Source organism: Lampetra planeri, chromosome 1 (assembly GCF_965212315.1).
Source record: "Lampetra planeri chromosome 1, kcLamPlan1.2.h2, whole genome shotgun sequence".
NCBI classification, from domain to species: domain Eukaryota; kingdom Metazoa; phylum Chordata; class Hyperoartia; order Petromyzontiformes; family Petromyzontidae; genus Lampetra; species Lampetra planeri.
In genome coordinates, this window is record NC_136107.1 from 9,778,641 (window position 1) to 9,794,346 (window position 15,706).

The 15,706-nt window shown below is 52.3% G+C and overlaps 1 protein-coding gene across 2 annotated transcripts in view; it reads left to right on the top strand.

The window, feature by feature from the left end:
• Positions 1 to 14,266, top strand: part of LOC144717294 (arf-GAP with GTPase, ANK repeat and PH domain-containing protein 1-like) — a 170,946-nt gene extending 156,680 nt beyond the window's left edge. For both annotated transcript variants that reach the window (XM_078592750.1, XM_078592760.1), the window contains 2 exons: positions 10,070 to 10,325; positions 11,316 to 14,266. In XM_078592750.1, the coding sequence (XP_078448876.1) occupies positions 10,070 to 10,325; positions 11,316 to 11,636 (577 nt within the window). In that variant the 3' untranslated portion in view covers positions 11,637 to 14,266. The remainder of the gene's footprint in view (positions 1 to 10,069; positions 10,326 to 11,315) is intronic.
• The last annotated feature ends 1,440 nt before the right edge of the window (positions 14,267 to 15,706 follow it).

Below are 15,706 nucleotides of genomic sequence, written 5' to 3' on the forward strand. Positions count from 1 at the left end.
TGGTGCTCCTAACCACCGCACCCACCACCACTCCATCCCCCACATGTGACTTATCGTTAGTAACATCACATTGCATGGGCAGCTTCAACTCATTCCGCATATTTTGTTTGTGGAGCACGAAGATAATACGCCAGTCTGCTCGTAACGCGGCAAGCCGGTAGGGTTGTGTAGTGGTAAGACTGGTGCCCCACAGAAATAATGACTTGGGTTCGATTCCTGACTCAGGTGCCTTTCAGTGTGGCGTTTGTACAGTCTACCCCTGTTCAGCATGGATCTCCCCTAGCTTCTCCAGGTCCGTCCCCTTTCAGCAAAAAAACATACAATGAATGTACAAACAAGTCGGCATAGACCATACATCCAGAATGCAGTACCGTCCCGAAATATACTTAATATTTAGTGTGGCCCTTCCTGGGTGATTAAGTAATGATCATTCTTATTATATTACTAGCGGAAGTACCCGGCTTTGCCCGGGTGAAAAATATATTTCTTAAAAACCTTACATATATATACACAGATACTAAGGTATTGTCAAAGCCCGGTGGGCTGTTTGTACATTTCTCCACCAACAAATATATAAGAGGCTTTCACAAGTCCAAAAAGTTGTAGAAAGTGTGGGGTAAATAGTTGATGTCAAAAGGTTTCCGAAAATTGCGGTCTCCCCCCCCCCCCCCCTCAAAAAATATCTTTACCCCTCGTAGGTATATATACTAACAACACCTTACATACAACAGAGGAAGTGGTATCTATTGACTCTGTAGTAGTATCTACTGACTGTACCGTAGTATCTACTGAGCCAGTAGTAGCTACTGACTGTGTAGTAGTATTTAGTGACTGTAATAACTACTGACCATAGTAGTATTTACTGGGCCTACAGTAGTATCTACCGACTATATACTCGTAACGACTAACTGTATAGTATCTGCTGACTCTATAGTTGTATCCACTGACTATAGTAGTAACTACAAAATCTATAGCAGTATCTACTCACTCTATAATAGTATCTACTGACTCTAGTAGCTACTCACCGTGGTAGTATGTACTGACTGTATCGTAGTATATACTGACTGTAGCAGTATTGACTGACTGTAGCGGTATATACTGACTGTTTTAGTATTTACTATAGCGGTATCTACCAACTCGATAGCAGTATCTACTATCGCTACAGCAGTGTATACCGACTGAGGTCGTACCTGCTATCACTACAGCAGTGTATACTGCTGTGTTGGTACCTGTTATGATGACAGCAGTGCATATTGTGGTGGAACCTGCTATGATTACAGCAGTGCATACTGCTGTGGTGGTATCTGCTATGATGAGAGGAGTACATATTGTGGTGGTGGTACCTGGTATGATAACAGCAGTGCATATTGACTGTACTCATCATTCACCCTCACCATTCACCACTCACAACTCACCCTTACCACTCATCCTCACCACTCACCACTCCCACTCACTATTCACCATTCACCCTCACAACTCACCACTCACCAACCTCCTTCACCAATCTCCCTCACCACTCACCCTCACCACTCACCCTCACCACTCACCAATCACCACTCACCCTCACCACTCACTCTCACCACTAACCCTCACCACTAACCCTCACCACTCTCACTCACCACTCTCCCTCACCACTCACCACTCACTCTCACCATTCACCCTCACCATTCAGCCTCACCACTCACCCTCACCACTCACCCTCACCACTCACCGTCACAACCACCACTCACCCTCACCACTCAACTTCACCCTCACTACTCACCATTCATCCTCACCAATCACCACTAACCAATCACCACTCACCACTCTCCACTAACCCTCACCACTCAACCTCACCACTCACCCTCAAAACTAACCACTCTCTCACCACTCACCCTCACCACTCAGCACTCACCCTCACCACTCACCCTCACCACTCACCCTCACCACTCACCCTCACCACTCACCCCTCACCGCTCACCACTCACCCATCACCACTCACAACCGCCACTCACCCTCACCACTCATCCTCACCACTCACCCTCACAACAACCACTCACCCTCACCACTCACCCTGACCACTCACCACTCATCCTCACCAATCACACACTCACCAATCACCACTCACCCGCACTGCTCACCCTCACCGCTCACCCTCACCACTCACCCCTCACTAATCACCACTCATAACCGCCACTCACCCTCACCACTCACCACTCACCCTCAACACTCACCCTCACCACTCACCATCACCACTCACCCTCACTACTCACCACTCATCCTCACCAATCACACCCTCAACAATCACCACTAACCCTCACAACTCACCCTCACCACTCACTCTCACCACTCACCACTGACCCTCACAACAACCACTCACCCTCACCACTCACCACTAATCCTCACCAATCACCACTCACCCTCACCACTTGCCACTCACCCTCACCACTCACCACTCACCCTCACCATTCACCCTCACCACTCTCCCTCACCACTCTCCCTCACCACTCACCAGTCACGCTCACCACTCACCCTCACTACTCACCACTCACCCTCAACACTCACCCTCACCTCTCACCACTCACCCTCACCACTCACCCTCACCACTCACCCTGACCACTCACCACTCATCCTCACCAATCACACCCTCAACAATCACCACTCACCCTCACCACTCACGCTCAACACTCACCCTCACCACTCATGCTCACCACTAACCCTCACCACTCACCCTCACCACTCACTAATCACCTCTCACAACCGTCACTCACCCTCACCACTCACTCTTACCACTCACCCTCATCACTCACCCTCACCACTCACCCTCACAACAACCACTCACCCTCACTACTCATCCTCACCAATCGCACCCTCACCAATCACCACTCACCCTCACTGCTCACCCTCACCGCTCACCACTCAACCTCACCCTCACCACTCACGCTCACCCTCACCACTCACCTCTCACTAATCACCACTCACAACTGCCACTCACCCTCCCCACTCACCCTCACCACTCACCCTCACCAATCACCACTCACCCTCACCACTCACCCTTACCATTCACCCTCACCACTCACCCTCACCATTCACCCTAACCACTTTCCCTCACCACTCTCCCTCACCACTCACCAGTCACGCTCACCACTCACCCTCACTACTCACCACTCACCCTCAACACTCACCCTCACCGCTCACCACTCACCCTCAACACTCACCCTCACCGCTCACCACTCACCCTGACCACTCACCACTCATCCTCACCAATCACATCCTCATCAATCACCACTCACCCTCACTGCTCACCCTCACCGCTCACCCTCACCACTCACGCTCACCCTCACCACTCACCCCTCACTAATCACCACTCACAACCGCCACTCACCCTCACCACTAACCCTCACCACTCACCCTCACCACTCACTAATCACCTCTCACAACCGTCACTCACCCTCACCACTCACTCTTACCATTCACCCTCACCACGCACCCTCACAACAACCACTCACCCTCACAACAACCACTCACCCTCACTACTCACCCTCACCACTCATCCTCACCAATCACCACTCACCCTCACTGCTCACCACTCAACCTCACCACTCACGCTCACCCTCACCACTCACCCCTCACTAATCACCACTAACAACCGCCACTCACCCTCCCCACTCACCCTCACCACTCACCCTCACCAATCACCACTCATCCTCACCACTTACCACTCACACTCACCACTCACTACTCACCCTCACCACTCTCCCTCACCACTCTCCCTCACCACTCTCCCTCACCACTCTCCCTCACCAATCACCACTCACCCTCACCACTTACCACTCACCCTCACCACTCACTACTCTCCCTCACCACTCTCCCTCACCACTCTCCCTCACCACTCTCCCTCACCACTCTCCCTCACCACTCTCCCTCACCACTCACCACTCACGCTCACCACTCACCCTCACTACTCACCCTAACCACTCACCACTCACCCTCAACACTCACCCTCACCGCTCACCACTCACCCTCACCACTCACCCTGACCACTCACCACTCATCCTCACCAATCACACCCTCATCAATCACCACTCACCCTCACTGCTCACCCTCACCGCTCACCCTCACCACTCACCCTAACCACTCACGCTCACCCTCACCACTCACCCCTCACTAATCACCACTCACAACCGCCACTCACCCTCACCACTCACCACTCACCCTCACCACTCACCCTCACTACTCACCACTCATCCTCACCAATCACACCCTCAACAATCACCACTCACCCTCACCACTCACCCTCACTACTCACCACTCATCCTCACCAATCACACCCTCAACAACCACCACTCACCCTCACCACTCAACTTCACCCTCACTACTCACCATTCATCCTCACCAATCACCACTAACCAATCACCACTCACCACTCTCCACTAACCCTCACCACTCAACCTCACCACTCACCCTCAAAACTAACCACTCTCTCACCACTCACCCTCACCACTCAGCACTCACCCTCACCACTCACCCTCACCACTCACCCTCACCACTCACCCTCACCACTCACCCCTCACCGCTCACCACTCACCCATCACCACTCACAACCGCCACTCACCCTCACCACTCATCCTCACCACTCACCCTCACAACAACCACTCACCCTCACCACTCACCCTGACCACTCACCACTCATCCTCACCAATCACACACTCACCAATCACCACTCACCCGCACTGCTCACCCTCACCGCTCACCCTCACCACTCACCCCTCACTAATCACCACTCATAACCGCCACTCACCCTCACCACTCACCACTCACCCTCAACACTCACCCTCACCACTCACCATCACCACTCACCCTCACTACTCACCACTCATCCTCACCAATCACACCCTCAACAATCACCACTAACCCTCACAACTCACCCTCACCACTCACTCTCACCACTCACCACTGACCCTCACAACAACCACTCACCCTCACCACTCACCACTAATCCTCACCAATCACCACTCACCCTCACCACTTGCCACTCACCCTCACCACTCACCACTCACCCTCACCATTCACCCTCACCACTCTCCCTCACCACTCTCCCTCACCACTCACCAGTCACGCTCACCACTCACCCTCACTACTCACCACTCACCCTCAACACTCACCCTCACCTCTCACCACTCACCCTCACCACTCACCCTCACCACTCACCCTGACCACTCACCACTCATCCTCACCAATCACACCCTCAACAATCACCACTCACCCTCACCACTCACGCTCAACACTCACCCTCACCACTCATGCTCACCACTAACCCTCACCACTCACCCTCACCACTCACTAATCACCTCTCACAACCGTCACTCACCCTCACCACTCACTCTTACCACTCACCCTCATCACTCACCCTCACCACTCACCCTCACAACAACCACTCACCCTCACTACTCATCCTCACCAATCGCACCCTCACCAATCACCACTCACCCTCACTGCTCACCCTCACCGCTCACCACTCAACCTCACCCTCACCACTCACGCTCACCCTCACCACTCACCTCTCACTAATCACCACTCACAACTGCCACTCACCCTCCCCACTCACCCTCACCACTCACCCTCACCAATCACCACTCACCCTCACCACTCACCCTTACCATTCACCCTCACCACTCACCCTCACCATTCACCCTAACCACTTTCCCTCACCACTCTCCCTCACCACTCACCAGTCACGCTCACCACTCACCCTCACTACTCACCACTCACCCTCAACACTCACCCTCACCGCTCACCACTCACCCTCAACACTCACCCTCACCGCTCACCACTCACCCTGACCACTCACCACTCATCCTCACCAATCACATCCTCATCAATCACCACTCACCCTCACTGCTCACCCTCACCGCTCACCCTCACCACTCACGCTCACCCTCACCACTCACCCCTCACTAATCACCACTCACAACCGCCACTCACCCTCACCACTAACCCTCACCACTCACCCTCACCACTCACTAATCACCTCTCACAACCGTCACTCACCCTCACCACTCACTCTTACCATTCACCCTCACCACGCACCCTCACAACAACCACTCACCCTCACAACAACCACTCACCCTCACTACTCACCCTCACCACTCATCCTCACCAATCACCACTCACCCTCACTGCTCACCACTCAACCTCACCACTCACGCTCACCCTCACCACTCACCCCTCACTAATCACCACTAACAACTGCCACTCACCCTCCCCACTCACCCTCACCACTCACCCTCACCAATCACCACTCATCCTCACCACTTACCACTCACACTCACCACTCACTACTCACCCTCACCACTCTCCCTCACCACTCTCCCTCACCACTCTCCCTCACCACTCTCCCTCACCAATCACCACTCACCCTCACCACTTACCACTCACCCTCACCACTCACTACTCTCCCTCACCACTCTCCCTCACCACTCTCCCTCACCACTCTCCCTCACCACTCTCCCTCACCACTCACCACTCACGCTCACCACTCACCCTCACTACTCACCCTAACCACTCACCACTCACCCTCAACACTCACCCTCACCACTCACCCTCACCACTCACCCTGACCACTCACCACTCATCCTCACCAATCACACCCTCATCAATCACCACTCACCCTCACTGCTCACCCTCACCGCTCACCCTCACCACTCACCCTAACCACTCACGCTCACCCTCACCACTCACCCCTCACTAATCACCACTCACAACCGCCACTCACCCTCACCACTCACCACTCACCCTCACCACTCACCCTCACTACTCACCACTCATCCTCACCAATCACACCCTCAACAATCACCACTCACCCTCACCACTCACGCTCAACACTCACCCTCACCACTCATGCTCACCACTAACCCTCACCACTCACCCTCACCACTCACTAATCACCTCTCACAACCGTCACTCACCCTCACCACTCACTCTTACCACTCACCCTCACCACTCACCCTCACAACAACCACTCACCCTCACCACTCATCCTCACCAATTACACCCTCACCAATCACCACTCACCCTCACTGCTCACCACTCAAACTCACCCTCACCACTCACCCCTCACTAATCACCACTAACAACCGCCACTCACCCTCCCCACTCAACCTCACCCTCACCAATCACCACTCACCCTCACCACTCACCCTCACCACTCAACCTCACCCTCACCACTCACCCTCACCACTCACCCTCACCACTCACTCTCACCACTCACTCTCACCACTCACTCACCACTCACTCACCACTCTCCCTCACTCACCACTCTCCCTCACTCACCACTCTCCCTCACTCACCACTCTCCCTCACTCACCACTCTCCCTCACTCACCACTCTCCCTCACTCACCACTCTCCCTCACTCACCACTCTCCCTCACCACATGTTAAGGGCGATCCTAAAGGAATCTACAACCTTCGATGATTCCTTTGCGCGATTCAAAGAATCGATTCCTGGCGCATAGGAGGTTTCCATTTTTAATTACAGAGTTTTATTTTCATTCCTATGTTATGTTTTAAAGTTTGCAGGAGTTTTTAATTATATTTTAGCCCCGGTCAACGCCGGATATTTCCCATTCGTAGCAGTTTATATCAACTCTATAACCAACTTATATTAAACGGAAATAAGGCGATTCTAAATGAATCTACAACCGTCGATTCCTTTTCGCGATTCAGAGAATCGATTCTTGGCGCGGTCGGGTTTATAATTTTAATTACACAGTTGTATTTTCATTGGAATGTTATGTTTTAAAGTTTTCAGAAGATTTAAATGTATTTTTCCCCCGGGCAACGCTGGGTATATCGAGTTTATACCACAAATTCGTCGCCTGACAGAGTTGCGTGTCGAGGCCTAGTACCGTGCAGAGCCTCCGGCCTCGCCTAGATTGCCCACCCGGCTGAGGCTGGGTGCTGGGGCCGTTACCCCCCCCCCCCCCGCGCTACAATAATACTGTCTAATCGCTATATTTTTATTATCTACCGACCCTATAATAGTAATTGCACACATTGGGGTGGGGGTGGAGTGAAGAGGACGTGAAACTTTGATGAATTTACCTCAGAGTCGCGTGTTAATGCGTGCACATTTTTAATGGTAATTCAAAATGGCGTCCACCCCGCAGCGAACGCGTTGCTATCCGTTGCCAGGGGCAACCGCCGTGGTCCGCGCCTGCCGGCAAGAGTAAATAAATAAATAAAGCGTTAAATAAATAAATAAAGATACATCGCACTAAATCGATAATCGGTCCGATTTAAAGTTTAGAGACGAAAAATCGGAAATGCCTAAGTTTACCGCGGGGCCGGGGGCGTGCCCACCTGCAAAATTTAATCTCGCCGAACCCCACGGTCCGAGAGCTAAATCCCCCGGTAGGGAGCGTACGCAGACGGATGGACGGACGGACGGACAGACAAAAAATGAATTATATAGGTTACTACCCCCATTGGATCATGCGAACGTCGTCCGTGCTGGCACACGTAGCGCCTTGCGCCGGGGCAGCAGGAGAGCGTCTGGCCGCGCGGTGTTGCACGCTGCCGGCCTCTTAGCAACGGCTGGCGAGAGGGAAGGCATGCGCTGCTGCTGCTGCTGCGGCTGCGGCAGCGGCAGCCGGCTCGCTTGGCCAGCGCCGGGCCGGCCCAGAGGGGGCCTCGTCCCCTCCTTTCTCTCGCTCCCCCGCGGAGAGGAAATTTGGACTGTTTTTGTATTGACCACACAAAGACAATGGCCGCGTTCCGTCTCAGGAGGGGAAAAAGAGGCACAGGAAATTTGCTCCTTACTCGATGTGGCCTCTTCTGTGCGGAGTTTGCGTTGAGGTGTGCGTTGGTTGCCGCGTGGGAAGGGGGGGGGCAGGGTGGGGGTGGCCCATCGCTGCGTGCAGCTCGGCCATCTGGGCACCTAATGCACCGAGGTGTCAATTGACTTCTGTAATTAAATAAGGCTGTTAGCGAGCCCTCCATTTGCTGCCCCGTCGCCCGCTGCTGAAATGTTTGTGTAATGTTGTGTGGAAGCGTTATTTGTCACGAGCGCGTTCTCATAAACGTGCGCTGCTTTAAATATCAGGATCATTATAATTATTATTACGCTGAAACAACAATTATATCGGATTGATATTTAACCCACCCGACATTTGAGTGATACGTTTGTATGGATGTTGAACTTCTTTCGCACCGTACGTAGAAAACTGTGATAATCATCGGAGGTGCATTGCCTAAGCCTTGTAAAGCCTTAAATTAAGCGGACGCAAACGCGTTGAGGTTATTGTCATTTTGCATAAAGAGCCCGTGGTACCTCAGCGAGTAAAGCAGCGCAGACATCGAACGCAGACGTTAATGTCCCATAAACAGTTTTAGAGTAAAAGTGCGCGATGGGGGGGGGGGGAGGGCTCTTTGGGTGCGAGGGTTTGCGCCGTGCGTTTGAGATTGACAGCGTGTCACGGCCCCCAGTCTCCGGGGAGCCCTCGCCTCCCCGCTGCAGAGTGCCGTGTCATGCCCTGTCAATCATCCCTCTTCTTCTCCCCGCCGGGGGTGTTGCTGCACTCTCGTCGTTTTTTGTAATCCCAGCTGAATGAGGTCAAAGATCTTTGCACAGAGTTTCCCCTCCTCATTCAGTTTTCGATAAAAACAAGACAAAAAAACGAATTGACCCGGAGTGACACCCGCTCACAATCAAATTTGTCACCACTAATATATCAATAGATTTATTTTATAAATTTTTTACGGAAATTCAGATCTTTAACGATTTTTTTTTAATCTGTCTTTGCGGTATGTGTGTTTGGAGAGAGGTGTGAAGCCCTTTAAAATAAAAAAAAAATCTGCGATGCTTTCGCGTCCACTCCCTGCTTTCGGGAGGATTCTTTAACAATTCACAGACTCGCCCACGACACATCGGAGAATCGGCACGAGCGAGAGCACCGGGAGAGAGAGCTGCCTTTTGCATCCCGACAAAGTGGTGACTCGTTATCTCTTTGGGGATGACGCTTTGTGCACGGCCACCAACGGAATCTTCTCACGCGAGTCTCAACCCACCCGCCCTTGCTCGTGCCACCAGGGAGGAGAAGGAGCGCTGGATCCGTGCCAAGTACGAGAGCCGCGCGTTCCTGGGGGCGGCGCCACCCTGCGAGGTGCCGCTGGGCCAGCAGCTGCTGCGCGCCGTCGTGGAGGACGACCTGCGAGCCGCCGTGCTGCTGCTGGCGCACGGCTCGCGCGACGACGTCAACGAGACGTACGGCGACGGAGACGGACGCTCCGCGCTGCACCTCGCCTGCGCCATGGCCAACGTCGTGCTGGCCCAGCTGCTCATCTGGGTGCGTGCGTGGGCTCGCTCACCCCGCGCCCCCCCCCCCCTCCTCTTATACTTCTGCATTTTTATATTCGAGACGTTCGTCACCGTCACGAGAGATTCCCGTCCCGTGGCAGAGGTCCGCTCGGTGATGCTTTTGTGCAGGTGGGGGTGGGGATTTGGATCGCGACTTCATCTTCTCACACCGCCCATGGGTCACGTAAGGCCAGAACCGATTTGTTGATGTGGCCCAAAAAACAATATTTATCCATCGCTGAAAACAAACATTTCAGCGACTGGGTATCGCTGCAAGAGGCCGGTTTGGTAAGAGTTTCCCAGCTCACCTTTTCTACGCTGGTCCAGAGCTTCGCCCTGCTGGGCTCGGTTGATAAATCCACCTTGGCAGTCCACCGCCCTTGTCCGTTATTGTCATGTGGCATCAATTTCTCATAGATGTAATAACCCAACTGCAGCTCATTGTGTATTCTTAAATTTGTCATTTTATTTGAAAGTGCCTTTAATGGCCAGTGTAAAAAGCACATAGGTTAAACTTTTAACAACCAGTTACTTCAAATGGCAAACATCTCAAGACAAGACTCTTGAAAAGTTAGTCTCGAGGCCGAGTGAAGGATCGGATGAACAAACCAATATTATTGTTATGCAAATTGCAGCGTATTCACAGTTGTCCAAAAGTACATCAATAAACTATCTAAATTGTCCAATGTCTAAACTAATAATTACGTAGATATATCCCCTATTTCTTCAACGAAGCCAAACATAACCTCTTGTTTATCTGCGACCGTGTGTGACAAAAGCCACTGAGCTCATGCGACGTACCAACTAATTAGTGCGGTTGGCTACGTACGGTGCGAAAGAAGTCCCAACATACACAATAGGTGACCGCTAACAAGCAATTGCCCCACCAGCGTGGCAAAAAACTACACGGGTGGGATCATTGCGTTTGTTTGCATCTCACGACCGCTGCCGCCTTCGCGTCACCCCCTGTGCCCCCCAGTATGGCGTGGAGGTGAGTGCGCGGGACGCGCACGGCTACACGGCGCTCGTGGCGGCTCGGCGCGCCGGTAGCCAGGAGTGCGCCGAGCTGCTCCTGCAGTACGGCTGCCCCGACGATGCCGGTGCCGGCAACGCCTCGGCGCCCACCCCCAACCCCACGCGGCACAACCCCAACATCAACAACAGCAACTCCAGCGGCGGCAGCAACAACAATAACAATGGCGCCACCGTCGGTGCCGCCGCCGTCGCCGCCGTGGGCATGAGCAGCAGCAGCAGCTTCACCGGCAGGAGTGACATGAAGACCTCGGCGAGCATGATTTGAGCGGCGGACAAGCGAGCGCGAGCGGGCTCGCCAAGTGCGTGGGTCACGCATGCTCGGCTCTAGCCCTGTGCTCGTCCCGCTGCCTGGTTAGTCACGTATTGGCGGCATTGTCCGCGTTCGGTCAGGGAGCTGTCGCACGCGACCGCTAACAAGGCTGTCTGCTCGTTGTGTGAATCCGTGCTGGGTAGGGCATTGCATGCACAAGCGCTTTGCTTGTACGGCTACTCCACCTCTCCCATCTCACGAGCATGCTTGACAAGGAACAACTCTCTGCTTTGCTTCTTAAGTAATCTCCGTATAAAGTTCACGTGTTCTTGCGAAAATGGGCACAGAGGCTCTTTTCTTGAGCTGTGCGTTTTTTTCAATGTTTCTGTTTAGTTTGTGTTGTCGGTAGAATGCATGTGGTCGTGTGGACGTTCTGGAAGGCTTGTGCGTGCGTGCGTCTGACCTTTGCCCCCACCCCCCCGTGAGGATCTTGCTGGGCGCAGGGCTGAGAGGCCCCCGCATCGAGAGCGGGACAAAGCCCCACTGAGTCTTGCCGTCCCCCTTCGGTCACTGCCGTTGAGATTTACAGGAGGCGCTGCGACCACTGCAAAAAGTGCTGAATTAAACGTACGCGTAGGCACGTCACGTAACGACCCTGACGGCAAACTTGTGAATGTTCCAGTGCACATCCAGTTTCAGGCTTGCATATGTAAATACACCCTGATGTCGGTCACAGCTACATTGCAGAGGCAAAACAAGTGAACAAACGTGATCACCCCTCCAGCACTCCTGTTAAAGAACGTTATAGATAACCCCACTTCATAGCTGGTATTTTCTGGTAACTTGGCAATTGTAGTGACTACAAACGGCAACAAAGTGTTGAGAATAATGAGAGCATTCAGTTGCCTGCGTAGTTGGCAGATGATGAGATGTACTCGGCGTTTCGAACAAACAGTACCAGCGGCACGGAATGTATTTCAATATATTTCACCGGCTGTTCTCTACAAGTTGCAGGTGTTTTGGCTTTCCCTACAGTGTTATTGTAGTAGCTGCCTGTGCTGTGTATGGCTTGCATATTACCGTTCGAAAGTAACCACCTTTCATTCAACTAAACGCTACCGAGAAGGGCAGACTTTGACTACTCATTCTGGCTTGCTGCGGATAAATCCAGTACTTCACTTTGATCGCCATCGCACTATAACGCCGCCTGCAATTGTAGTATTTAAAAGTAGCTGCCACTGTAATGTGCATAGACGGGTTATTTGAGCAAGTGAAAAATTACGTAGATTGCCTGCATAGCGTCTGCATATCGGTCAGGAATTGAGATGCTTTTTTGTTTCTTTGCTGCAGCACGACCACACGAAGGCAATAGTTTGAAGTACAGTACTTGTGCTTACATTTTCATCTTTTCTTGCTCATTGGAGCCAGCGTTACATTGAGAATTGAATTCCAAGTAGTGACCACCATCTCTCTCCCTCTGAATTCCCCTTGTATCCGTCGACCCCCCTTCTGCTTTGGACCGTTCCTTCTTCACACTCCTGCCCCCCACCCCACCCCCCACGTGTATGAAGGCACACCTTGCACAGGTGAATTCTTGGGTCGTCTGCAACTCGGCATAATGGGTCCTTTCATTAGGCAAGGGTGTGAAACCTGCGCGCTCCGCGTGGTTCCGGGCGAGAAGACAGGAAAAGAGGGACCTCGGATTACGATCTCAGCATGTGTTTGTTTGTGAGAGTCGTATGTGTGGCGTGTACAGCACCGCACCGCGTGCTGCTTCACACGGGCGGTTTAATTTATTTACCTGAATCGCATTTGTACCATAGCGCGGGCCAGTGTATATTTTGTAAATGCTGCAACGTACAGCACAATATTTATAAGGTGTAAATAATTTTTATGCTCGTGCTGCAGGCGTGTATTTATTGTGATACCCCCCCCCCCCCCGCAGAACCCCACCTATCCCCTCCCATAGTGCTGTCGGCACCTAAAGGTCCACAGTTCCCCCTCCCCCAACCTCTGGGCAGACAAGTCCACTAGGAGACCAGTGGAAGGGGGTCTTGGACCACCACAACATTCGGAAACCAAGGCCACCACGAGGCCAGGGAACAGGGACACTGGTCAGCCAGGCGGCTGGGGCCAGTGAGGCCAGGGGGCCCTTAGTGTCGGCAACGGGTATGGCTAAAAGTCAGGGCTGAGACCCCCCAGGGTCAGAGTGATTGAGTGGTCTGGGTCAGGGGCTGGCTTGTGTGGCCCAGGGTCCAGGGGTGTTCGGGATCCAGGGACACCTGTGAGTGAGTTGAGTGAGAGTGGGTGTGTCCCGGAGGTTGTTCCACTGCACGTGCAGGAATTGCGAATTTATGTCCGTTTTATTTTTTACTCTCAATCTATACTCTGCGTTTAAACGTTTACCGTACAGCATATATGAGGCAGGGCTATTGTTGCTTAATTTCTTGTAGAAATGCATTGGAAGTCAGTATTATGTACTTTACACGTTCTCATAACATCAGGCGACTCATACCATGTAATGTATTATTTTAAAAATTAAAGAATCAGTATATTGTTTGTTTTTTATTGTGAGAATATAAAAATGGAAATAAATTATAAAAAGACGTAAAATAAAAACAATACGAAAAGTGTTGAAATGAGAATGTTGTGTTTGTGCGAATTCTCTGTTCCTTGGAGTAACATCGCAGGTTAAACTCAAGCCAATATTTAACTTAACCGTACAGAGTATTATTAAACGGATCGTTTCTTTCATGATGCTGCATTGGCAGTGGTGCACAAGCACAAGCACCACTGCAACGAATCCATAGTCAATTTGGTTGCTATCCAAACATAACATTTTATATAAACTATGTTCATAACAATATCCTTGTAGCACATTAGTGTGTAGTGAGTCCAACTGAGTCGCAGACGTTGTCTTGGGAGCAACACTATTTATTCAATAAATCGACACAACATAACCTAACCTACACTTGCGTGTTGAATGCTCATCTAGCCACGCTACAGCAGAACTAGACACGGTTCGCTATCCCGGCCCGGACCACAAGCTAGGTCCCGGACCGCGTGGCTAGAGGCTTCTTTAACCCGACGTGGATCTTCTTCACCGGCAACACGAAGAACCCCGAGCCCCTCACGGGGCCCCGTTATATCGGCCTGGGCTGGGGCTGGCTCTGCCCCTCGCCCCGCCCACCTTCTAGATCTCTCTCGAGCTCTTTCCCGAAGGCTCACGAGAGCTCCTCTATACCACGTGACCACCCAGCAACCCCCGTCCACCGGTGGCCCCCCTCCAATATCATCCGGTCACGTGTCGGCAGGCCAACCAGCGTATCATGCCCCAATGTAAACCCTCTCGCTCCCTCACCGGGAGCCCACACCACACACTGTACGTGGTGCCTCTGCGCTGACCAGCGCTCACCCAAGCCCCGCTAGGGCTGGTACTACGCCCAGTAAGTGGGCTACACGTAATGCCAACACATCTGCCGTGGCTTCGTAAGCCCGGCACCACACAGTGACAATCACAGTCACTACAAGTGTATTAATTGTTTTGGCTTGCTATCATGCATGTAAATAGTACTTTTAGCTAAAGCTATTTTTATTGCAGGGGTAAAAATGTAGTAAGTGCAGAATACCCGGTTAAGGTTTGCTCACTGCTTTAGTGGCATTTCATCTATGCAGGCTGGATGAGATGTCCATATACTCCTTTACCACACTAATACACTGGCCTCAGAGGTGCGTACGTGGCTAGAGGGAATTCTCACCCACTGTGAAGATATGCCGACCCAGGAAAACCTCGAGTCTAAAACATTCAGCCTGTGATGTTTGGTCGGTAGCATGTGTGTATACATGTGTGTGGAGCAGTGGTACAGTGGTTAGTCCACTACACTGGGAACCTGGCTACCTGAGTTCGATTCATGGAAACGAAACACAGTAGCGAGTGTTATCGAAACTGGTGCTAGGTCAACTCGGTCGTAAATGACTACCGGGTGCGGTTTATAAACAGCAGCACTGGGGAAACACGTGGCGGGGCGTAAATTTCGCCACACCCACCCCCCGGGTTATTCGCCATGCCAGCCTTCGTTCTGTGC